This window comes from Rhinoderma darwinii, chromosome 9 (genome assembly GCF_050947455.1).
Source record: "Rhinoderma darwinii isolate aRhiDar2 chromosome 9, aRhiDar2.hap1, whole genome shotgun sequence".
In the NCBI taxonomy this organism is placed as follows: Eukaryota; Metazoa; Chordata; class Amphibia; order Anura; family Rhinodermatidae; genus Rhinoderma; species Rhinoderma darwinii.
The window spans coordinates 25,718,123-25,744,804 of NC_134695.1; the positions used below are offsets into that span (position 1 = coordinate 25,718,123).

At 40.4% G+C, this 26,682-nt stretch overlaps 1 protein-coding gene across 2 annotated transcripts in view; it reads left to right on the top strand.

The window, feature by feature from the left end:
* The window catches only part of PC (pyruvate carboxylase), a 417,282-nt gene extending 390,820 nt beyond the window's left edge, over window positions 1-26,462 (top strand). For both annotated transcript variants that reach the window (XM_075837394.1, XM_075837395.1), the window contains exons 17-21: window positions 7,316-7,560; window positions 8,674-8,853; window positions 9,681-9,926; window positions 20,538-20,678; window positions 22,159-26,462. In XM_075837394.1, the coding sequence (XP_075693509.1) occupies window positions 7,316-7,560; window positions 8,674-8,853; window positions 9,681-9,926; window positions 20,538-20,678; window positions 22,159-22,407 (1,061 nt within the window). In that variant the 3' untranslated portion in view covers window positions 22,408-26,462. The remainder of the gene's footprint in view (window positions 1-7,315; window positions 7,561-8,673; window positions 8,854-9,680; window positions 9,927-20,537; window positions 20,679-22,158) is intronic.
* The last annotated feature ends 220 nt before the right edge of the window (window positions 26,463-26,682 follow it).

Consider the following 26,682-nt stretch of genomic DNA (forward strand, 5'->3'; position numbering starts at 1 on the left):
AACTGGCTGATGACACTTGATGTGTATGCTCGTCATGAGCGGCTGGACCCCCCCGGCTTTGATCTCCCAGCTACTCCTGTACTCTGTAGGTGTAGGTATACTGCCGTTTATACGTTATATACTTTTTGTGATTGATACATGGACAACTGGAAGTGCAATCTGTGCAAACGTACCTAGCACCTGCTTAAAATTGATGATTTATGCACTTTAGCATTCTGGGCGATCCTTTGACCGGATTACTATCTGGGGGGCTACGCTGCTTTCATGTTCTGATTCCATCTTTTTACGAGGGCTTATGTGATTTTATCTTGTATAGTTTTGTCTATGTGTTGGTGCCTAATTGACTTTAATAAAGGGTTTTTTGTATTTTTTCTACTATCTGGTCGTGACTTGTTTCTTTTTCTGGTCTAATCTATTAGTCACTAGGACCATTGGTATACCTGGGGGCATTGTTCGGTTTGCTATATATAAAGTACAACTCGTTCCACAGAAAAACAAAGTCTTATACAGCTACGTCAAACAAAAAATAAAAAGTTGTGAGGAAAGAGAGAAAATTGTTCTGTCATCAAGGCCAAAATTGGCCGTGTCCTTAGAGGCTTTGAAACTTTTTTTTTTTTTTTATTTATTTATTTTTTTTAGAAAAATGTGTATCCATGTGCTTGGTGCAAGTTAGTTTTCAAAATACAGCTGCTTTGTATCCTGTATACAGAGCAGCTGTATCTAACGCTAAGAACTGTATTCAGTGACAGCGGGTCCTGCATTGAACCCATCAGTCCCGCTGACCTGACGGATTCCTGTATCAGCGCTAGATGCATCTGCTCTGCATACAGGATACAAAGCGGTTGTATCTCAAAAAATTATTTTTAATAAAAAGTATTTAGAAACTTGCAACAAACACACTGATACACATTTTTATTAAAAAAACTAAAATACATTCCTTTAGGAATTTTGAGGCAGAATTTGAATTGCCAGCGTTTTTTTACGCTTTTTTTTAGTCGCTGAATCGAATTAAAAGCCACAGCAAAAAATGCTCTAAACGAGCGCAGCATTTTTTTTCTGCCTCCCATTTATTTCAATGGGAAGTAAGAGGCGGAAACCGCTCAAATACAAAGCATGCCGGTTTTTTTTTTCCGCAAGAGGCCAAAAGCTGCCCGGGAGAGAAATGCCTTTGCCTCTCATTGAAATCAATGGGGGGGCATTTCTTGGCACGTGGTTTCAGTGTCAAAATCAGTGCAAAAAAATGCTATGCGAACTACCCCTAAAACTCAGTTTGATTGGTAAATATTACAGAGGGATCTAGATAAGCTGGCATTGTGGGCAAGAACAAGTTAGATGATTTTTAATGTTGAAAAATGTAGGGTATTTCACCTAGGCCACAGTAACCCTATTAGGGCATGTACATCAAATTAAATAAAACTGGGCATAACAGAACAAGAGAAGGACCAGGGTATTTTGGTTAGAAGTAAGCTAAGTAGTAGTAATCAATGTCAAGCAGCAGCTACAGAAGCATTTAGGGTTGTCAGGTGTATAAAAGAGATAAAAACCTGTGATTTCAAATGTATTATTACCTTTTTATAAATTCCTTGCGGGGGTGTGGCCGGATGTCTGCCAAAGCAGATGTGCTTCACTAAGCTCCCGAGCTCTCTGATCCAACATCCTGATTAGAACGGAACCTTCCTGTTTTTTTTGTGCCTCAGAAAGCATAGAAGATTACTTGCTTTTCTCCCCCATGTTTATGCTATATATCCCTGGTCTTCTGGCTCTAGTGAACCTTTAACGACCTTCAGTATGTTACCTGGGTGTGGAGTATAGGCCTCAGTCACTTCTGGTTGGCGTCTGTACTCATTGCGGCATTGTGCCGCTGCTCCAGTCCTCTCCTATCTTTGTGACCGCCGCTCCAGTCCTGTCCTATCTTTGTGACCGGTTGAAAGATCTGGAGCTGTGAAGGTGTGCTGTGTGGGCATTCCCTAGGGGTGGAGATCCTAGCTTTTTCCCGTGGCACCATCTTGCATCCTGGGACTTGTGCTCTATGGCGTGAGGTAGGTTCTCTGAGCTTATACGCCTTTCCCTATCCTTGCCTTCACTTCTCTGGATTAGTGTGGTCAACAGGACTGTTACAACTGCTCCTCTCTTAATACCCTGTGGTGGTCTGGGGGTGATGGACATTATAGATTTCCAATAGCTTATTATGCAGACCCTGCTGCAGAAGCCTGCCTATATGACTGTTCGTTCCCATAATTTCTGATCCTACTACTGCTATATGCTTGTGTCACGATCTGTGGGTATGTAGACCCACTGGGCCACACCGCCATAGTGGAGTAGCAGCTGGCCCAACAGCAGTATACTAAGTTAATATACAGTCCAAGCACAAGGGAACTTGTAATAATCCAGACAGTAGCAACGGCTTAGGCACAGATGGGACCTTGGCGGCAAGAGATGCCAAACGTGGTGGATGACACCAGACGTGGTGTAAGTCAGCAGGCGAAGTAGACGGCACAGCACGACTCCAGCACTAGAGATGGCACAGAAACAAATACAGCACGGGACACAGGATACAGGTAGAAGGGCACGGGAACAGGATACGACTAAGGGACCATTTGCAAGACTAACATAGGAATATAAACAATGCTCAGGCAAGGAGTGAAAGGGCAGAGTCCCTTTTATAGTTCAGAGTGATTAGGGCTAATTTGTAACATACGGGACACCGCGGAGCGGAAGTGAGTGCTAGCGTCTCCTGAGGAAGAGATGCGGGCCAGCACTCAGATCCATGGCCGCGGCCGTCGAGGGGTGAGTCAGAACGACGGTCCGCGACTGTGGACGTTACAACTTGGATATTAGTGGGGTATTTGTACCCTGCATGTCCTGTCATGAGTGGCGGTAGACGGAAGGGCAGGGGCTAATCCCTGGCTGGGAATTCTAGAGTTACCTCTGATAATGAATCTCCAGTGGATGATACCCTGTGTGATTCCCTAGCTGCTCTGGATGATAACACTACCTCTGCCGACCAAAATAAAAGCTAGTGCGACTAAGAAGCTTGAGCAATTTTCCAGGCCTCATGCCCAACCTCAGACTGCTTCTCCTACTCCATCCCTGTTACTATTTGATAGTTCTATGAGCCCTCTAGGCCGTTGTCCCTGCAAGACCAGTTGGCCACTTCTTCACACATGGATACAAAGTTTGCAGAATTATTGGCTGCCATCAATTCATGTCAGTCCATGCTGGTTAACAAATTTGATGACCTGCGACAGGACTTTGTTATACTGAGATATGATGTGCAGAAAATAAGAGAACACACTACTGAAAGGAGTGTAGAATCTCTGACGTGGAAGATACCTCAGCCCCTATGCCCACTCAAATTACTGATTTGCGGATTGGTTAATGGAGGCCCCAGTTGAGCCAGCTAAAGATTTTAAAAACCGACTAAGACGTAACCATGTCCTTATTGTTGGCCTGCCTGAAAAAATCAGAAGGATCAGACCCTGTGGGTTTTCTGGAACTTTGGCTTAGAGAAACCCATAATGTTACTGCCTTTTCTCCCTTTATGCAATTGAAAGGGCACACTGGGTTCCTGCTCGCCCTGGTCCTCTTGGTGGCCCTCCCCGACTGACTTGCTCGTTTACTACAATTCAGAGACCGACATACCATCTTACAAGCTGCATGGAAAAAGGGGAATTGGGATATCCTGTTTAAAAACTAGCGTGCCTCCTTATACTCGTACCACCTTCTACACAAGAAACAACAAACTCAATTTACAGAGGCTCGCAATAAGCTAAGAGAGAAGGGATATAAATATGCCATGTTATACCCTACGAAGTTGCAGGTGGTAGATGGCCCTGTATCTGGGTTTTTTCTGTCGTCTAGGGAAGCCCTGGCCTGGGCGGATGCTGCGCCGTGTGAACCTGGTGGAGATGCTCTAAGAGTGGTGGTTCAATGTCGGTTAGGGTATACTCTTCAGAATAAGAATTTACTTTAACAGTTGATCAAGGAGTTCTTATCTTTGTATAGCACTTTACACAAATTGCTGATGTTCTATATAATGTGCTTTTCTTAGTTCATTAACCTTTGTTATGGGTCAGTTCTCGGGACAATGCTACGTGTGATAGCTGCTAGCTTAGTCAGGGACCACTGTTCTCTTTTCATATTTAGTAAGGCCCATTGACTTTAATAGGTTCCATGGGTGGGGGCGTGGTTTTACCGGAAACAATAACTCAGCATGCTGCGCTATTGTTTCCGTTAATCTCTGCCTAACGGAGCCTTCAACGCAGATTTGAACAGGTATAAGAAATTAAGGTTTCAGAAAATGAAAGCAACACATAATGTTATATGTAATATCATATAGGGTCTCTTATTTGGGAGGATTATGGGTATAGTTGCATGTCATTGTTTACCCTGATTCTCACAACAAAGGACCCAGAGTTTCACAGGTATCTCTTAACCAGTAGTGTGGACATTAAGTCTTGGTGGCATCCGTATTCTATATTTACATGTAACATGAGGGAGGAAGTTCTTTGGTCCGACTATGTGTCTCCAAGAGGGGCAGACAAAGGGGTATAAAAACCCAAGAATGACTCACGAAGGCAGCTACTTGGGAGGCCACTCGTTCATCGGCTGATAGCAAAATTTTAAATGTATAAACTTTCATCGTTGTCGGCAGCATATCTCCCTGTGTAAACATGGAGATGTGCTGCCAACACGATAGAACTGTATGGGGACGAGCAATCAGAGTAACGAGCGCTCGTCCCCATACCAGCTCCTTGTGGGAGGAGCAAATGACTGCCAATCAACGAGCTGTCTAGTTGATCGATGCTCGTTTACATGGCCCTCGTTGGGCCGTGTAAGACCACACTTACTGGAGTGTGTGGAGAGTCCATGTATGGTAACCTATAAAGTGTAATGTATTTATTGTTAATGATCAGGAAAAAGTAACTCTTTAAAGTTTATTGCTTATGACCGTCTTTGTGTACATATCTCCATATAAATCTCAGAAAAACTAAACGAAAGTAATTTCACGCTTTATACAATATACATTTGTATACACTCACTCCTGTATTTCATTTATTGTGCCTAACATTATAATCTAACCCAGTAAGAGAGTGGAAGAGAAAAATTCTTACACAGTGTAATGTCGGGTAGGGAGACACAGGTGAGCCCTAATCTACCCGCCACTCAGTCCCTGCCTACTTGCACGGCCCGTCCTAGGCGACGGCGTACAACTGGGCGACGGTCCCTACGCTCAATAAGTGCACGACAGACAAACACACAAGTGTACACAGAAGCTAAGGGAAATGGGGCAGTTGCCCACGGCAACACCGTGAGCAACAAGAGTAGTGAACGAGCCGAGTCAAACCAGGAGTGTACGAGGTACCACACGCAGAGCAGGAGCGTAGTCAGTAAAGCCAGGCTCAATTTGAAGCAAAGGTCAATAGTAATAGCAGGAACAGCAGAGCCAGGAAACCAGACAGAATCGCAGGCAAAGGAAGAGCAGGAAATGAAGGTATAAATAGACCGAGGGCGGGAGCTAGAACCGTCTGGCCAGGCTGTGATAGGTTCTCCCACTCCTCAGCCTACCAGCCTGAGTGGTAGCAGATCGAGTCACTCTATCAGACCTAGGAGCAAGTGCAGACTGATTAACCACGGGCATCGACACAGAAGCTGTGTCTGGCAGATCCTTTACACACAGGGCCTTAGGGGGTATAGGTCTACACTATTCTAGTTTAGTTCTTTATAGGGGATTTCTTGGGTAATTATACTGTTTTGTACTGTTTGTAGTATATTTACTCTGGTAGATGTTGGTCTCTGGCTACTCAATATAAATGAAATGCAATATGGCGCCTCTTCGAGTTCTAAGTTGGGATGTCCGAGTTAACTCTAAATTTAAGGGGGCCCTAGCTCTTAATTTTGTTAAAAAACATTCTCCGCACATCATATGTTTACAAGGGACTCTTTTAACCCCTTCCCGCCCCAACCGCTTTTGGACCAAATGACAGAGCCCCATTTTTAAAATGTGACGTGTCAATTAATTTGGTAATAACTTTGGAATGCTTTCCCCAATCCAAGCGATACTGAGATTGTTTTCTTGTGAGACATTGGACTTTATGTTAGTGGTAAAATTTGCTCGATACATTCACTATTTAATTGTGAAAAACACCAAAATTTTGCGAAAAATTGCAAAAATTAGCATTTTCTAAATTGAAATGAATCTGCTTGTAAGACAGATAGTTATACCACACAAAATAGTTGCTAATTAACATTTCCCATATGTCTACTTTAGATTGGCATAGCTTTTGAACATCTTTATTTTTCTAGGATGTTACAAGGCCTAAAACTTTAGCAGCAATTTCTCATAGAAAGTTTTTTTGAAAACCTTTAGGCATTTCACAAGAATTAAAGCAAAGTAGAGGTGAAATTTAAAATTTCATTTTTTTTGCTGAAATTCATATCTAATCCATTTTTTTCTGTAAGATAGAAGGTTTTACTAGAGAAACGCAACTCAATATTTATTGCTTAGATTCTGCAGTTTTTAGAAATATCCCACATGTGGCCCTAATGTATTGAAACACAGGCCTCAGAAGTAAAGGAGCAACTAGTGGATTTTGGGGCCTTATTTTTATTAGATTACATTTTAGGCACCATGTCAGGTTTGAAGAAGTCTTGTACCAAAACAAAGGAACACCTCAAAAGTGACCCAATTTTGGAAACTACACCCCTCAAGAAATTCACCTAGGTGTGTAGTGAGCATTTTGACCTCACAGGTGTTTAATAGATTTTTATTCGAACTGGGCCATGAAAATGAAAACTTACGCCGATGTATCGGAGTACGGTCTCATAGACTTTCTATTGAGCCCGTACTCCGATACCCTCTCTCAGAAGAATAGGATTCTATAGAATTTTATTGCCCCAAAAATGAAAAAAATAAAGCTGTGAAGGATTATTTTTTTTTCTGCAGAGTCTGGGGCCCCAATTGAGGTCTGGATTCCAAGCTAAAAAGTCAACCATCCCTTTATTTGTAATGTTGCAGGACTATTTTTCTTTCTCAGCAAGTTTTTCTTCTGCACTGAAAGGGGTTGTCTGAAAAAAAAGGTTCTATTTTTTTCAGTAATATCGCCACTCTTGTCTATGGGCTGTGTTGAGTATTGCAGCTCAGCTGCATTTACATGAATGAAAATGAGCTGCAGTATCAGACAAAACCATAGACAAGAGTGTCGCTGTTTCTGAGGAAAAGGAGCAGATCCTTTTTTTTTTTCTATCTACAGACAACCCTTGTAAATGCATTTTCAATAATTTTGTATGAAGCATTGGTTTTTACTTTCCTTAGGAATCCATCTGGAGAAGGTTTTTGACTATAGTGAGTATTGGGAAGTAGCTAGAGGTCTCTACGCTCCCTTTGACTGTACAGCAACCATGAAATCTGGAAATGCAGATGTCTATGAGAATGAGATTCCGGGAGGCCAATACACCAACCTTCATTTCCAGGCTCACAGCATGGGTCTGGGAAACAAGTTCAAGGAGGTGAAAAAGGCATATGCTGAAGCCAACAAACTTCTTGGAGATGTTATCAAGGTAATAACATGTCTGGCTATGTCTCCTGTATGTGGGTTGTGATTGCTCTTACATTTACAGCAAAGGCTATTATAATAAAAGTTCATGTTTTGATATAGCAAATGTGACAGCCTGACAGACAATAACCTAAAGTGGTAACAAATTTTAATTGTACGCAATAAGGGAATGTCTTTGTCATTACTTTCACCAGAAGAATAATACTATTGCTAAACCACAAAGCCATACATATAATGGTAATTAAAGGGCTATTCCTATATTATAACGTGATAGCTTATCGCTAGGATAAGCCATCACTTTATGATCATGGGGGTCTGACCTCTGGGACCCCCACCAATCCTGAGAATAAAGTGGTTGCAGCCTTGATTTAGCAATGCGCCCTTTCTATTTTTCCCTGCACAGCGGCATTTACTTGAATGTGGTTGTACTGCAGTTCCCTGAACAGCGGGTTTTCGGGACACCACTGTGCAGGGTAAAACAATAAAGGAAACACATTGCCAAATCAGTGCAGCGGCTCCTTCATTCTCAGAATCAGTGGGGGTCCCAAAAGTCGGACCCACACTGACCATAAAGTGATGGCACATCCTAGAGTTATGCTATCACTTTATAAAAATAGGTATATGCCTTTAAATTCTACATTTTATTCATGTTTACTGAATGCATGATATTTTTACTCAATTAGGCCCCATGCACACGACCGTTTTACGGACCATTCTGTTCTATTGGCCGCGGACACCTCTCCATATTGCTACGGATGGGTTTCCGTGCCATAGAACTGTGCCGGGAATTATTGAGCATGTCAGTTTTTTCGTGTTATACGGGCCCGTGCTCCCATGCTACAGACGGCCGTGCCCGCAATCGTGGGCCGCGATTACGGGCACGGTCGTGTGCATGGGGCCTAGGCCAATATTCCATTCTAATTGCAGTATAACAGTGCAAGGTACTGGACACAGCCGTTTGAATTAGAAACACATGGCTGCAATACCAGACACAGGTTTACAGGTGTGGCGCTGTTTCTGAAATAAACTAGGCATGTTTTTTAATCATGTACAAGCGCTTTAACGATCTATCAGTTTATCCCGAGCTGTGCCGTTCTTTTTGCCATTTTCAAATTAGGTAACACCCTCCTCCAAGATTGTGGGAGACTTGGCACAGTTTATGGTGCACAATGGATTGTCTCGTGAGCAGGTTGAAGCTATGGCAGATGAACTCTCCTTCCCACTCTCTGTGGTGGAATACCTACAAGGTTATGTTGGAATTCCTTATGGTGGTTTCCCAGAACCATTACGCTCAAAGGTAACTTCCGTTTTTTATGATTATTAATGACTTCCTAACTTTCAACTTCGATTCTCTAATTGTCCTAGCCTTATTGATTTTCGCCACTCTTAATACTGTGGGCCTCATTTATCAAAACTAGTAGACAAACTGTCATTGTTGCCTACAGCAACCAATCAGAGCTCGGCTTTTATCTCTTCTTGAAAAATCAATGCTGCACAGTGATTGGTTGTTATGGGCAACAACGTCAGTTTTGATAAATCTCCCCCACATATGTATTCGCAATGATAAATAAAATATTACATTTATGTTGCTTTGTGAACACAATAAAATAGAGATTTGATATTTAACGAGGATCTGTCAGTAGATTTCACAATGCAGGCAGGCTGCATACATTATTAAATAGATTTTAGACCTGATGCAGCTGGTGTACTTACTTTGAAAATCCATGTCATAGCTGTGTAATCCTTTCTTACATTTTTCCTGCCTGATATTAAAATGAGCATTATATGAGGTCTAAGAGATTTATTAATGTATGTAGTTTGTATTGATGATAAATGATACATGATAAAAAAATAACATGTAAGGATTAATGCATGTAATCTGAAAGGATTATTGCATATTTGCAAATGGCTGTTCTTACAGATTTGTATTGTGTTTCATTCCGCAATGTGCACAATAAGTATGTTGACGCTGTGGGAAATAGTCGTTCCAGCAGTAACTTTAACAGTATATGCTGATAGATTTCCTAATTGTTCGGTGGGACACTCATTTAGTTCAGGTTTGATAAAAGTACCTTTTCCATGGACTCAGGAATTCTCAAATCAATTGCTTATCTCGACATACAGGTTTTGAAAGACCTGCCACGCATTGAAGGTAGACCTGGTGCCACATTGCCACCAATGGATTTTACTAAGCTGGAAGACGGTATAAGGAGCAAATATGATGATATCACTCCGGAGGATATTATGTCTGCTGCGATGTATCCCAAAGTGTTTGAGGAGTACAAAGACTTTAGTACTCAGTTTGGTCCTGTGGAATGTCTCAACACTCGCCTGTTCTTGGCGGGACCAAATATTGCAGAGGAATTTGAGGTATGTGGGCTTGGTAACAAAAAACAATTCTATGAAAAGACTAATAGAAAATAAAAAATTGGCATTGTTTTAGGGTATGTGCACACGCAGTGTTTTCAGCTGTTTTCCGGGCTGTAAACGTCCCGAAAAATGGCTGAAAAATTGGAAGCCGAATGCCTCCAAACTTCTGCCCATTGATTGAATGGGAAGAACGGCGTTCTGTTCCAATGGCACGCTTTTTTTCGCGCCCGTTTTTTAAAACGGCCACAAAAAAGGAGTGCATGTCACTTCAGCCATTTTTGGAGCAGTTTTTCATAGACTCTATAGAAAAACAGCTCCAAAAACGGCCGTAAAAAACGCAGCGAAAATCGAGTGTGTCATAAAAAACGTCTGAAAATCAGGAGCTGTTTTCCCTTGAAAACAGCTCCGGATTTTCAGACGTTTTTGATTTTGCGTCCGCACATACCCTTAAAGATCCCCTTTTTCTTCTCTTACTGAGGGCAGCATAAGGATTTTGCAGACGGTGATTTCAGCGTTGAGTTTTATGTGTCTGTGTGCTATAGCTTTTGTAAACAGTTTAATCGTTGCAGCACTCGCATCGCGACGTGAGGAAGAGTCCTTAGTATTCATGAGCGGCCACTAACTTCCGGCATAAAATACCAGTCTACTTGTGTAGAACTAGTAATAACCCCCCCCCCCCCAATATATGGGAGTACGGCCGCATTCAGATGCCAAGTTACGGCACATTTTTATCAATTAATTTTCCTAATCAGTGTTTTTACCTCTTTAACCCCTTCCCCCTGCTTGCATTCTGGGCCCTAATGACCAAGCCATTTTTATAGTTTTTCCATCATCACATTCGAAGAACTATAACTTTTTTATTTTTGCGTCGACATAGCTGTATATGTTCTTGTTTTTTGCGGGACAAGTTGTATTTTTTAATAGCCCCATTTTGGGGTACGTATTATTTATTGATTAACTTTTATTAACTTTTTGGGGGGAATCGAAAAAAACTGACATTTCGCCACACTTTTTTGTGTCCTAAATCTACGCCGTTTACCGTGTGGTATAAATGACACAATAACTTTATTCAACGGGTTGTTACGATTGCAACGATACCAAATTTGTATTGATTTTGTATGTTTTACTACTTTTACACAGTAAAAACACTTTTTTTTTTTTCAAAATTATTAATCCATATTTGAAGAGCCATAACTTTTTTTTATTGTTCCGCCGATGCAGTTGTATGAGGGCTCATTTTTGCGGGACGATTTGTAGTTTTTATTGGTACCATTTCACCGTGCGGATTAAATAATGTAATTGCTTTATAGTCGGGGTCGTTACGGATGCGGCGATACCAAATATGTGTAATTTTTTGCTTTATTTTGTTTTGTTTTTTAATAGTAAAGCAGTTTGTAAGGGGAAAAAGTGGGTTTTAATTTTTTTTTCCAATTTTTTTTAAGTAACTTTATTAAACTTTTTTTTTACTTTTTTATTAGTCCCACTAAGGGACTTTAATATGCGATCTTCTGATCGCTTTTATAATACACTGCATTACTTCTGTAAAACTGACAGGCATCTGCTAGGCCATGCCTCTGGCATAGCCTAGCAGGCATTCACTACAGGCAGATCTGGGGGCCTTTATTAGGCCCCCGGCTGCCATCAGAGACACAGACACTTATCGCGGGGGTGTCAGTGGGATGAGAGGGAGCTCCCTCCCTCTCTCAAAAACAACTCCGATACAGCGCACGCTATTGAGCATCTGAGGGTTTAAACGGGTGAGATCGATACTAATATCGATCTCACCCGTTCGAGCAGGGATGCTCTCAACCCTCCGCTACCTCTGGTAGCTGAGAGCAGGGACATTTAATGGCTCCCTGCTCTGTTTATTTATTCTGATCTCATATGTTTACTTTATGTTCGCATCGTTTTTTGAGCGTCCTTTTATATTTCTAGGACGTTACAAGGCTTAGAACTTTAGCAGCAATTTCTCACATTTTCAAGAAAGTTTGAAAAGGCTATTTTTATAGGAACCAGTTTAGTTCTGAAGTGGTTTGAGGGCCTTATATATTAGAAACCCCCAATAAATCACCCCATTTTAAAAACTGCACCCCTCAAAGTATTCAAAACCGCATTCAGAAAATTTCTTAACCCTTTAGGCGTTTCACAGGAAATAAAGCAATGTAGATGGGAAATTTACAAATTTCCTTTTTTTTTGCCGAAATTCATTTGTAATACATTTTTTTCTGTAACAAGGAAGGTTTTACCAGAGAAACACAATCATTTATTGCCCAGATTCTGCAGTTTTTAGAAAAATATCCAACATGTGGCCCTAGTGTCCTAATGGACCAAAATACCGGCCTCAGAAGCAAAAGAGCACCTACATGATTTTGGGGCCTCCTTTTTTTTTTAGATCATGTTTTAGGCACAAAGTAAGGTTTGAAGAGATCTTGTGGTGCCAAAACAGTGGAAACCCCCCCCAACAGTGACCTGATTTTGGAAACCACACCCCTCAAGGAATGTATCTAGGGGTATAGTTAGAATTTTGACCCCACAGGTATTTTGCTATGTTTATTAGAGTTAGTCTGTGAAAATGAAAATCTACTTTTTTTCTGAAAAAACATATAAATTTGTAATATTTACAAGGAATAAAGAAGAAAATGCACCCCAACATTTGTAAAGCATCTTCTCCCGATTACGGAAATACCCCATATGTGGTAATAAACTGCTGTTTGGACCCACAGCAGGGATCATAAGGGAAGGAGCGCCATTTGGATTTTGGAGTGGAGATTTTGCTGGAATGGTTTTCAGTGCTGTCTCTTATTTGCAATGTCCTGGAGGGACCAAAATAGTGGAAACAGGCCAAAAGTGACCCCCATTAGGGGTATATTTAGCATTTTGACCCCACAGGTTTTTTGCAGAATTTAGTGGTATTAGGCCGTGAAAATGAATATCAACATTTTTGTCCATTAAAATGTTGAATTTTTTCATTTTCACAAGGGATAAAGTAAAAAAAAGCACCCCAACATGTGTAACGCAATCTCTCCCGAGTATGACAATACCCCACATGTGGTAATAATTGTTTTTTTAATTAGAAATGAATTAACCTTTGCAGGACTGATACTTTTTTGCTTTTCCATTTTAGTTTTTCACTCTCCGCCTTCCAAATGCCATAACTTTTTTTATTGTTCCATCAATAGAATGGTGTGTTGGGGCTTATTTTTTGCGGGAAGAGTTGTAGTTTCTATTGACACCATTTAAAGTACCATATAATGTACTGGGAAACTGAAAATAAAATTTGCGGGGTGAAATTGGAAAAAACTGTGATTCCTCCATTGTTTTTTGGGTTTTGATTTTACCGCTTTCACCGTGCAGTGAAATAGACAACTTAACTTTATTCTGCTGGTCAATACGATTACGGTGATGCGAAATGTATATAGTTTTTTTTACTACTTTTACAAAGAAAAAACTACTTGTTAAAATTATTTTGGGAGGGGTGGTGACTATAAAATAGTGATTCTGGCATTGTTTTTCGATAATTTTTTTTGCGGTTTTCACCTTGCAGGAAAAATAACATTATAGTTTGGGTCGTTACGAATGCTGTGATACCAAATATGTGTACTGTTCTTTAACGTTTTCATTTTTTTCCTATAATTAAAGACTTACTATAGGCAAATGTGCATCGGGAAGGACACTGTGACATCTACAAAAAAAACTCAATCTGGATTAGATCGTGGATCCTCTGTTACATTTTCTAATGTTTTCATCTCTATTTATATTAATGCAAGACAATTATGTTGGTGGGCTGGGTGCTAGGGAATCAAATGCACTGGAAAATCGACTTCCCACCAGTTTGGAAATTCACTGTCTGCTGTTTCCTGCGACTTATCCCATTCCCTCTCAAAAGTCTCCCATTGATCATATAACCTATCCGTCTCTTCCTCCTCTGTTGGATCCTGCGGAAGCAATGTAGCAGGGTTCAACACTACATCTCTGTACAGGTTAGGTTAGATGGGATGAAGAGACTGGTTTTATACTTAGTGAGACGTGATGTAGACATATGTTTAGTGTGTGTTTGATTAAGAATCTTGCTAACTAAATGGGGCACCATGAGAACTAGAGGGTAGTCTAGCACTGTCTCTTGTCTTGTTTTTGAGTAGAGCAGCTGTTGGTACTACACAGATAAAAGATGGTGACCAACATATGACATAATCAAGCCTGCCAGAGTAGGAGGCCACAGGACGCTTCGGGCATGTCCTCTGGTCTCAGTATTTGGCCTTTCTTCCTATTTTGCCCTGAGGCAGAACCAATAGCATGCTTCAGACCGTTGATGGCCTCAACTTCTACCTCTTTCAAAGTAATGGGTTGCCGCCCTATTGCATCATATTGGGGTTGCATAATGGCAGAAGCAGAGTGCACCCATTCTCTACAGTACCCTATGAGACCAAGGAAGGTAGGAAGTTGTTTGGCATTCTGATGGAGAGGGGCGTTTATAAGGAGATACACATTTTTTCAGTACCCCCTTCTTCCATGTACTGACATATCTGGATATCTGTACTTTTCAGCTGTGGGAGGCTTAGAGGGCACTACTGGGGATTGGGGCTGTATGCAATAATTTTAACAGTCACAGGGGCCACAGACATGCATCCTTCGTCTGTTTACACTGTACCCAGAAGGAGGAAGGGACCGCCCCCAATAATTCCTGAGGTGTGGGGTCCTCCTCCCAGTGCAAGCCCCATAGAGTACAGCGCACATAAAATTTAGCGTATCATCAGTAACTTAAATTTGTCCATCAGGCTTATATTGGATGACATGAATACCTATAAATGTACATGTGGACAAATCATGCATCCACAAAGGAAAAAATAGAAACAAGTACAAATATGTACATTGTAGAAATCACATCACTTTATTGAAATACATAAAAACATATTGGCCATCAAGACCTAAAATGAGACACACAGTTAAAATACAAAGAAGTGGGGAACACCCGATTATGACACAATAGAATATACTCAGAAAAACCCAAATATAAAAGGTAGTTCAGAAAGGCATACTATTAATGGAAAAATCCAGAAACCACTGCTGTAATATAAGTTGCCATGCCAATGCAATGACACAATCAATGGATGACCAGCAAGTATACAAGGAAAGGAACATACAGGACACACTGGTATATGTGTGAACAGTATAGCAAGCACCCTAAGGACTATTATGACTTATACTGGTTGGTACACTCTTTGGGACCGGGCTTGAATCTCGGTTATTCCCTTGCTATACTGTTCGCACATATACCAGTGTGTCCTGTATGTTCCTTTCCTTGTATACTTGCTGGTCATCCATTGATTGTGTCATTGCATTGGCATGGCAACTTATATTACAGCAGTGGTTTCTGGATTTTTCCATTAATAGTATGCCTTTCTGAACTACCTTTTATATTTGGGTTTTTCTGAGTATATTCTATTGTGTCATAATCGGGTGTTCCCCACTTCTTTGTATTTTAACTGTGTGTCTCATTTTAGGTCTTGATGGCCAATATGTTTTTATGTATTTCAATAAAGTGATGTGATTTCTACAATGTACATATTTGTACTTGTTTCTATTTTTTCCTTTGTGGATGCATGTTTTGTCCACATGTACATTTATAGGTATTCATTCTATATATTCTTTTGATATATGTGGACGTTAAATTGAAACGTTACTGTTTGGTCTGTAACTATATAGGTATTCATTTATATTGGATGACAGGCTGAATTGCTGCACGGATGTCCGCACCTATAAGATTGACAGGACAGGAATCTGATACCAGAAACTTGGCAACAAGCTCTTGTGAATGCTGTAATCTTATTTGCATTTTCATTTAGTCAAATATATTTCTAATATGTTTTGGTGTATGTGTGTGCATATGTAATGTATACACCATCATTAATAAGAAAGGATACTGGTATAAATAATAGCTAAATATTTGTTTCATTAATTAATATACGTCAATATTATATAAACCAATCCATTAACACAAATGATGAAACATATTGTGCACTTTATGTGTCATCTTATGCCAATAGAAACTTTTTAATATCAAGTAATCATAGACTAAAATGTAACACTGACATATACAAATCTTTCTTGTCATATCACTGGTATGACGATTTCAAATAAACCACTTCCCTTAAAAATAGTTCAGCACACATACCAGTCGCTCACAATAACATTCTGTTACCAGACACTCTCAGACATAGGCTTTATTCAGACGAACGTAAAATACGCGCGTGATTTTCACGCGCGTTGCCCGGACCTATATTAGTCTATGGGGCCGTGCAGACATGTGCGTGGTTTTTGCGCAGCGTTGCTCCGTTGCCAAAAAGGCACGACATGTCCGTTGATTCAGCGTTTTCAACGCATCACGCACCCATTGAAGTCAATGGGTGCGTGAAAACAACGCAGGGCACACGGAAGCACCTCCGTACGCACATCGTTTTTCACGCAACACTTGTTAAGTCTATGTAAATGAGTTGAGCAGACTAGACAAAACAACTACAAACCAGGAAGTGGCTTTTCACTTTCTGAGCACATTCGCACAGTTTAAACTGACATCTGCAGCAATAGTAGTTTTTTAACCTGTAAAACCACCCAAAAACAACAAACACGGGCCAAAGTGTGAGGTAACGTGAAATCTTGATGCGAACATGTGCTCACAGCAAGCAGGTGTTGGAGAAGGTGTCTTTTTGTAGGCTGCCCTCTCCATTACTCCACCCTCCGTTGTTTTGACGCGCGTAAAAAACGCATGCCATACGCGTGTTAAATACGCTATCACGCTGCCCAAACGGATGCCACACGCAACTTCAACGCAACCGAAACGGCGCGTTTTTCACGCGCGCAAAAACGCCACGTTCGTGTGAATCCAGCCATAGGCCATGTCCGCAGGGTATTTCCGGCTGAAAAACTGTGGTGCAGTTTTTCGCCCGGAATGTCGGAAAATTGCTGCATTGACCGGCCTGCTAGCAGGCTGGCCTCCTGGGACGACGTTTTATCCCAGGAGACAGCTGCAGCCTGTGATTGGCTGCAGCGGGGGTCACATGGGATAAAGCATCATCCCAGGAGGCCGGCCCTCTGACGTCATCCAGGCTGGCCTCCTGGGATGACGTTTCACCCTTGTGACCGCCGCTACAGCCTGTGATTGGCTGCAGTGGCGGTCACATGGGATGAAGCTCAGGCCGGCTTGGAGGAAGAAGCACAGATTCCTAAGTAAGTATAGTGGGGGGTTTTATTCAGAGTTGTGGCGGATTTGCTTCGAACCCTACGCAAAAAAACGCAACAACTCCTATTTTTTTCGAGTTTTACCTCCCATTGAATTCAATGGTGAAAACCCACAGCAAATATGCAGCGATTACGCAAATACAATTGACATTCTGCGGAATAAAATTCCGCACCGTAGGTCCATTTCTGAGTGTTTTTTTCCGCTCAGTATTTATGCAGCGTGTGGATGAGATTTGTTCAATCTCATGCACTTTGCTGCTACTGTATTCTGCTGCGTTTTTTCCGTACACAATTCCGGATGGAAAAAAAGCAGCAATTCCGCTGCGTGTGGACAAGCCCTTAGAATAAAATTTCGCACATGCGTACCTTTTGTGTGTAACTTTGTTAAAACAAGTATATAACAAGAATGACTGTATATGAGCTCCTATTCTTTTTATTATTCATTTAATGAACTATTCCTCATTTAGTAATGTGCATAATGTTACATTTAAAAATAAATGTGAAGTTTTTCATTGTGGACGACACATATAACACATATAAAATATAAACATCGACATAATACTGAATATTTTGATCTCGTCAGGCTTTTTTTTTTTTTAATCTTTAAAGTTACAGTTCTTAAAGTGCATTAAATGTGCACTTTCTGCAGACACTGCTATACTGCAATAGATAACAGAGAATGTAGCATTAACACTTTACTAGCCAAAACTTATGAGCTACAAGGTCAAAATGTCACCATGTGCTCCATGCACACAGTTTTTTTTCCTGAATTTCGTGGAACTAGGTCGTGAAATTGAAAGTCTACATTTTTTCCAATAAAAGTTAGAAATGTAAAATTTTTACAAGGAATAAAGGAGAAAAAGCACCCCAACGCTTGTAAATCAATTTCTCCCGATTACGGCAATACCCCATATGTGGTCATAAACTGCTGTTTGGACAGACGGTAGGGCTGAGAATGGCATGAGCGCTATTTGGCATGCAGACTTTGCTTGATTGGTTTTTCAGGCGCAATGTCGCATTTGCAGAGCCCCTAAAGGTTGCAGTACAGGGGAAACCCCTTTGAAGTGACTCGATTTTGCAAACTACATCCCTCAGGCCATTCATCTAGGGGTGCAGTGAGCATTTTGACCCCACAGTTGTTTCATAGATTTTATTAGAATTAGGTAGTGAATATTAAAAAAAAAATTCAAATATATGTACGTTTAGCTCTCAATTTTTTGTTTTCACAAGGGGTAATAGGAGAAAAAACACCACACAATTTGTTACACATGGCAGAGCTCAAATTGGAAGGAGCGCCATTTGGCTTTTAGAGAGCAGATTTTGCTGCATTAGTGTTCAGTTGCCATGTCACATTTGCAGAGCTGCCTTAGGTACCAGAATACAGTGGAAACCCCTGAGAAGTGACCCCATTTTGGAAACTACACCCCTCAAGGCATTTATTATTTGCATGGACATTTGACTGGGCTTAGGAGTGAAAGAGCAAAATGCACATTTGAGTCCAATTTTGGGGATTTTCGCAGCATTGGCCCACAATCGGAGGGCTCAGGTCAAATAGTAAAATAATCCACCAAGAAGTGACCCCCATTTTGGAAACTGCACCTCTCAAGGCAATATTTAAGGGGTGTAGTGAGCATTTTGAACCCCACAGGGGTTTTTTTCATTAGGAAAATGGTGCAAAGTGAAAATTAGAATTTTCCACTGATATGCCATTTTAGTGCACAATATGTTGTGCCCAGTTTGAGCCACTGCAGACAAATACCTCATAAACTGTTCAGTGGGTTCTCCCTGGTACGGTTATGACATATATGTGGACGTAAACTGCTGTCTGGACACACTGTAGTGGGAGCGCCAATTGGCTTTTGGAGCACAGATTTTGCATAGTAGTAGTTCTGTCTGGGGTTTTATTGGTATTTCAGTTTATAATGTGGGGGCATATGTAAGCTGGGCAAAGTACATCAGGGCATAATAAGGTGGTATAATAACGCCCCATCTTATCCCCCCTTTGGAACACATTTTGCAGATTTTGTGTCACCATATTCTAAGAGCCAGAACTTTTTTATTTTGTTGCCAACAGAGCTGTATAAGGGCTTATTTTTTTGCAGCACAATCTGTAGTTTTCTTTGGTACCATTTTGGGGTACATGTGACTTTTAATTCCTTTTTTTTTTTTTTTTGCAATCAAGATGACCAAGAACCAGCAATTCTGACATTGTTTTTTTATTCTTTATTATTTTTGGTGTTTACCATGAGCTATAAATGACATTTTTACTTTATTCTGCGGGTCGATACGATTACGGTGGTACCAAATGTGTGTATATATATATTTTTTTATGTTTTAGGCCCTGTTCACACGGAGTATTTTGCAGGCGTAAAAAATCTGCCTGAAAATTCCTGAAGGAAATTAAGGCAGATTTTGACCTGCCTGCACTTACTTGCCACGGTTTTCGCAGCATTTTTTCCTGCTTTTTTTTTTTTCCATTTCCGCGGCAAAATCAGCACAAAAAAAAACTCTGTGTGAACTGGGCCTTACAGTGTTTACACAATATAATCACTTTTTTTTTTTTTTAAATCATTTTATTTTTTGTCTCCATATTTTGAGAGCCATAACTTTTTTTTTCCCGGGAAAAAAGCTGTGTCAGGGCTTGTTTTTTGCGGGACTGTTGTAGTTTTTATTGGTACAATTTCGGGGTACATGAGACTTTTTGATGACTTTTTGTTCTATGTTTTGTGAGGGGTGGTGACCAAAAATCAGCGATTCTGGCATTGTTTTTTATTTTCATTTTTTTACAGTGTTCAGCATGCGGGAAAAATAACGTGATAGTTTTATAGTTTGTGTCGTTTCGGACGCGGCGATACCAAATATGTGTACTTTTTATTAATGTTTTCAGTTTTTTTTTTCCTATAATAAAAGACTAAAGAGGTTATTATTTTTTTAACTTTAAACTTTTATTTTTGTACAACATTTTTATTTACTTTTTTTTTCGTCCCACTAGCGGATTTGAAGGCATGAAGCCCTGATCACTATTCTAATACACTGCACTACCTACAGTGCAGTGTATTAGAGTTGTCAGTTATTCACTGACAGCAAGTCTATTAGGTGCCACCTCTGGGCGTGGCCTAATAGGCTTCTGTATTTGGCAAACCAGGAGGCCATTGTTAGGCCTCCGGTTGCCATAGCAACTATCGGCACCCCCGTGAGGCTGCCGATCAGAAGCGAGGGGTTAATCGGCTGGATTGGAGGCTAGCTCCTGTATTGGCTGTTACAGCAGGATATAGCATTTGTTAATCTTATATGTAAATGGAATGATGACTAAGCCATCTACTACAAACTTCCTTCTATTTTCTTATCATGTAAAGCTATTGTTTAATTTCTCAGGTGGAACTGGAAAGAGGCAAGACACTACACATCAAGGCTCTTGCTATGGGAGATCTGAACAAGGCTGGCCAAAGGGAAGTCTTCTTTGAGCTAAATGGTCAACTCCGGTCCGTCCTTGTTAAAGATACTCAGGCTATGAAGGTAAGAATTCTTCATAAGCAGCTTATATGGATAGATAATTATAGATCAGGCAGAAAATACAGGCAGGTATTCACAGGGATGTTCTCCATACAAAGTTCCATTTGTGGTTATTTGCTATGGGCACACGGAAGGGTGTCCATGCCACAGAACTGTGCCGGGAAATATGGAGCATGTCCTACTTTTCATTTTCTACGGGCCGTGAGCACAGCACGAATGTGGCCCGCGGGTGTCGGTGGCCAGCCGGCCCTCCCTGCAACCTGTAATTTCGGGCACGGCCATGTGCATGAGGTCTAAATAGATTAGTTCTTCTGAGGGAAGACTTTGTGTTGAAAGCACTAGCAGACTATCAGTTTAGGCCCATTTCACACTTTCCAGTTTTGGTGTAGTTTTTTCTGCACCTTTTTTTTTTGTTGTTGTTGCAAATAACAGAAGTGGAGCCTACAGGGAGGAGAAGTGTAACTGACAGCTTTAGGCCCCATGCACACGACCGTATTATTCATCTATCCCGAAATACTGTCCGTAAATACGGATCCGTAAGCATCCGTATTTTATCCTTATATACAGAAGGGTGGTTGTAAATACGGTCCGTATTCCATCCGTATGTACGGATTTGTAAAAAAAAGAGGGAGGATGCAAATGATGTCATCAGCATGTTGCATAGCAACACTTCTGTAAATACGGATGGTATACGGATGCACATCTGTAGCCGTCCGTATTTACGGAAGCACCCATTGGCTTCTATGGGAGAGTCAATGACGTAATTACGGACAAGATTAGGACAGGTTCTATCATTTTTTCAGCACAGACTCCGAGCAGTAAAAATACTGAAAGGTGTCCGTGGCCAATAGAAATGAATGGGTCCGTAACTACTAATAAAAAATATGGTCGTGCCTTAGTCTCCTTTTTTGGGATCTATTCTTAGCTGTGGCTGAAAAAAACTACTGCAGTGGGCCTTAGCTATACACAAGTGATCTCTTCATTTGCAAAATTATGTGTCCTATGCGTGTGAAAACAAGAAATGATGATCTAGTATATAGTTATAACAATAGGGTGAATAGAAATGCATTCAGTTATCTTGTGGGGAACAATTGTAATGAATGTCAATCACTTTTGGAGAGATTGGTTTTCACTTCGACCTTAAGGAGTTTCTCTGTTGATAAATGTTAAAAAAAACAAAACTTCAAGAATCTTTTTTTAATGTCCCGTATGCAGTTTCTCATTGGTTGGTACATAAACATTCCCTAATGAAATGGCAAATGATGCACATAAAATGCAGTATAATAAAGCACCACCAGCGTATGGTAACACCGTTGTGCCCCAAACCTTACTACAAACTCCACTGTCTCTTTCAAAATATCACTACTCATTTGACCACATTTTGCTTTACACCATATCTGTCCACTAAAAGTCATAAAAATCCAAAATAAATGACAATTATGAAATATACCGTGTGCTCTTAACAATTGTCCCTGGTTTGCAGGAGATGCACTTCCACCCCAAGGCCCTCAAGGACGTTAAGGGCCAGATTGGAGCCCCCATGCCAGGAAAAGTGATTGACATAAAGGTGAAAGAAGGGCAAACCATTAAGAAGGGGCAGCCTCTCTGTGTACTGAGTGCCATGAAGATGGAGACCTTGGTGAATTCTCCAGTCGCTGGAACGATCAAGAAGATCTATGTGAAAACCGACATGCATCTGGAGGGAGAAGATCTTGTATTAGAAATAGAATAAATTCAACAGTTGTGCTAGGGGATTATAAAAGGCCTAGCTTTCTGTTTCCCTCTTGTAGGATTGAAAGGGTGCAGTATACTTATCTCGCCATGCCTGCTGACAGCGGGTTTTATCAATGTACGTAAATGAAGTGCTTTTACTTGAGGGTTTAGGGACCTAAATTGATATCTGGATTATGTTCACTTTGCCTGCTGAAAAAAATAATTTGCTAAATAACACACGCAAATGCTTTTTCCTGAGCGTTTAGGAGACCATTAGAAAAGGTATTTGCCAATCTGGACTCTTGTCTAGGTGCAGAGAAATTGTTCCGCTGGAGATTGCTTACCGTTTGAAAGCGTCAGATGTTTCACATAAAGTATAAATCTCTCCAATTCCTCTTTTTAGTGCCAAACAGCAAATAGCTGAACTTGCAACGACTACTTTTTCTCCATCTCAGCTCCTGAATGAATAGGGATTAGATATGCATTAGGCCCCTACATATTAGACTGCCCTTATATACAGTAATTGACTGTCTGTAGCTACTGGAGACACTGACTGCATCCATTGACGATACATGTAACCCCCTATCATACCCAGTACCCCTTATAACTGCCCTCATCCTACTGGTGCATTCCTTTCCATCATCTCATATATCCGCTTTTCTGTATCTTCCAAGAAACACAAAATCCTGTAGAAGGTTTCACCAGCGTGGATAGAATACTCAGCGGTATACATGAACATTACAGCGTATACGTCTTACTGTTCACAAAATTATACATTGAAACCAGTCAATCTGTTTTTGAAATATGAAAAAAAAAAAAGACAAAAACACTTTTTCTTTATCATTTTTAGAATTTGTTGTTTCGGGATAGAAATGGAGAATCCCAAAACTTTAACATTTCATGACACTATGCAATTAGTTTAATATTTTAAGATACAGAGTTCTCTCAAACGTACTTTTTGACTTGTGTTCTTATGGGAGCCTTTTACATTATAATGTACCGTAGTTGGTAGTATGTGCTTTTTTTATTGTTTTGTACCTACATAGCCACATTCAGTCTCTCTATAGGTTGCTGATTGTTGCCTTTATGACCTAGGATTGTATTTGTACCACTAGACCCGAGAACACGATATATAGTAATGTTTTGATGCTGGCAACACTATAAGGTAATTGCAGCCTCGTATGGTAGGCCGAAATAGCATACGCTGAATGATCTGGATTGTTTGGATTAGTTCTCGTCCGTTTGCTACACGTAAATTTTAATAAGATTCTCTTTTACTAAAAATACGAAATAATCCCATACATTGCGCTTGAATTAATATGAATTTTAATCCACAATCCGAATATGTAACATATTGTCTGGATGTTGGGTATTCTTTTGTTACAATTAACTAGTTTTCTCTTAAAAATGATTTCTCCACTGTCTATAGTCTAGCACTAAAGAGTTACATAGTATTCAGTCACTGCGCATAATAATTAGGACTGCAGCTTGTATGAAGGTTTTACCTACGCCGTTGCAGTTTTACATAAGTGACACTTCTATGTAGTTCACACAGGGTGAGGTCGTGTGTCAGGATCTTCTGTGGCCGGTCTTATGTTGATACTTGTGGTGAATGGGAGTAAATGGCAGTGCTGGATCGTTCTTCCGGGATTGTCACATGGAGGATCGCAGTTACGCTCCATTGTGAAGAGTATAATCCTGAGAATTGCTGCATAGTGTCCTATTTATCGGCTTTTAGTGACACACGCTTTTTGAAATCTATATGTAATTTAATGCCATATTTGCATCCGTTGAGGGCTTGTTTTAGACCATAGCGGGAAAACACATAATTTACTGTATTAAAACAATCATATGGTCCAAAAATATAATAGATGCAAACACATATCATCACTTTATTTCTTACGAGAACCAGGATTATTGTAGCCTACTTGCCTGCCCTTCAGCACTATAGATTCATCTTAATTTAAGGCAGCAGCTGTGCATTGTGGGTAACTCATAGGCATTTAGGGATTGCCAGCTGCTTGTTTGGGCTGCCCCTGGTCTTGAGTGCCTTTGGGCTCTGCCTATTTTAAGATTTTTACCATCTAACCTCCCTTGCCTAGTTAAGAATTGATGACGACTGAGCAGTAAGATGCTATGTGATGTGTCCTACATTAACACTCTTAGTCCTGTTCCCTCTTTTCACCTTGACTTTTTTTCTGATCCATAGAGCACTCATCGCCAACACCTTTTTCACCACATTAACTCTTAACTACCAGGATCATAAATGCTGTACAACGCATTCATCTGTTTACGGCCTTTATTCATATTTTACTGAGATCTAAGCTCTGCTCGTACAGATGGAGCAGAGTTAATTTGTCACGTATATCTCTGGGCTGCGTTGTTTTAATCATATCTGCTGCATCTGTAGATTGAACGAGTTGCTTTGTTGATCACGTTTGCCAAGGACATTGCTAAATGTTTAGCATTTTTAATTGTTTTCCATACTGGAGCACGGTGTAATCAGAGACTTTAATAAGTAGGCTGTTTTTACATGCGAGATGCCCCTTATGTAACTGAATGGATGATTTCCTGCAATGACTGTTCTAGGTTGGAATATGTGAAAAGGTAAAGGTTTCTGTGTGAGGACCCTGTGGGCAATACACAGCACAGCCCTTTGTGAGAGGTCTGACCTTTTAATGTCTGCCATACAATGAACTGTGTATGAACCCGGATGGGTCATATAGTGATAAATGTTATGTCTAATGTGCAGCCACTGCCACGGAGTGCCACTAGAATATCCGCCTGAGCCGCAGTCTCCTATAAAGTCAGTGTTCACCAAACAGTTAGCATAGTGGTATATACAGTCACAGAAAATACCTACACTTACAGTATAATGTTACAGATGCCGTTCATTATTGTATGTTACATCTTTTCCTACACCATGTCACATTCTCGGACCATAGGCCTACACGTAACACACTTTTTCCATATCACTCACTTCCAGGTGGATTTTGTACGCAGGACTTCTCGCAGTTTCTTGTGCGCAAGATGTTTTTCACCTGTAATAAATGAACACCTCCCTGTCCACTTAGTCTATGCAAAAATGCACTCCGCATGTGCACAATGAATCCATATCTAATACACGCTCTCCTACATTAGATCCTTCTGTGATGGGAATATTATAGTATTTTTGGTGCGTTTTTAGTAGATTTGTTTGCTTTTTACATGTATTAATTTAGAGTCGCATCAGCAAGTTTTTTTATTGTATAGGACCATGTTGCGTCCTGCTCCTAATCATGCACATTTTAGTCGTTTACAGGGGATATATGGACTTGGTGTTTACATTGCCTTCCTTTGCAGGCTTATCTAGTGTAACCCGAGTTTTGCTAGTAAACTGGGTGCATTAGACTCCCCTTTACCTCTTAATTACTTTTGGACCACATTAGGATTGTACCTCTGTATTTTCTGGTCTTGTATACAATTACAATGAGTGGCCAGATTACAAAGGAATAGATTGTTGCTGTTCGTTCCAATTGTGGCATCTGCTTAAAGGCTCCTGCTTAAGAAAGTCAAATTATTATTCATTCCTGTCTTATGGACAATAATGGGCAGCTGGTCACCTATGTAGCTTCCCGGTTTAAACAAATTGTGGCAGCAAGATGGTTGAGCGCACGGAGCGTCATTGTCTTTGTAGAGGATGGGTTCTTATTGCGTTTTTAGTCAATGCGGTAGAACTGCAATAGAGACATCATCCCCTTCTCTCCACTGCATATGTAAGGTTAAAAAGGCTGCCTTGTAAATGTAGTAGCAGTTAATAGCAAGTAGCCATTATGGTGAAGATTGTAACCCCGAATCATTGTTAACTGTGGACCATTAACTTTTGTAATACCATTTTTTTTTGTGTTACCTTGTTTACATCATTTACTAACTGGATCTTTTCCTTGATTCTCTAATGCCAGGGAAATAAAAAGAAAATTGCATTAATATAATGTCGTACATCTACAGGTTGAATTTTGCCTTTGGACACCTTGTCATGGATCTGACTTACCTTAATGTCTATGCATTGGAAATAAAGCTGAAAGTATTATGTTACATTGATCTGCATTCGTTTATTGCATATGTTCTTTTCTGTGAGATTTTAATTTTGTACCAAGAAGACACCACATACATTTGACTTCTGGAGAAACAAACATTTACATGAAACAAATATCTAAAGAGTAAATACAAGTGCTTGCATGTTAACTTGTATTGTATGGATGTGACTTTGTAAGGTCTACACCAGGGGTCAGCAACCTATGGCACTGGTGCCGCA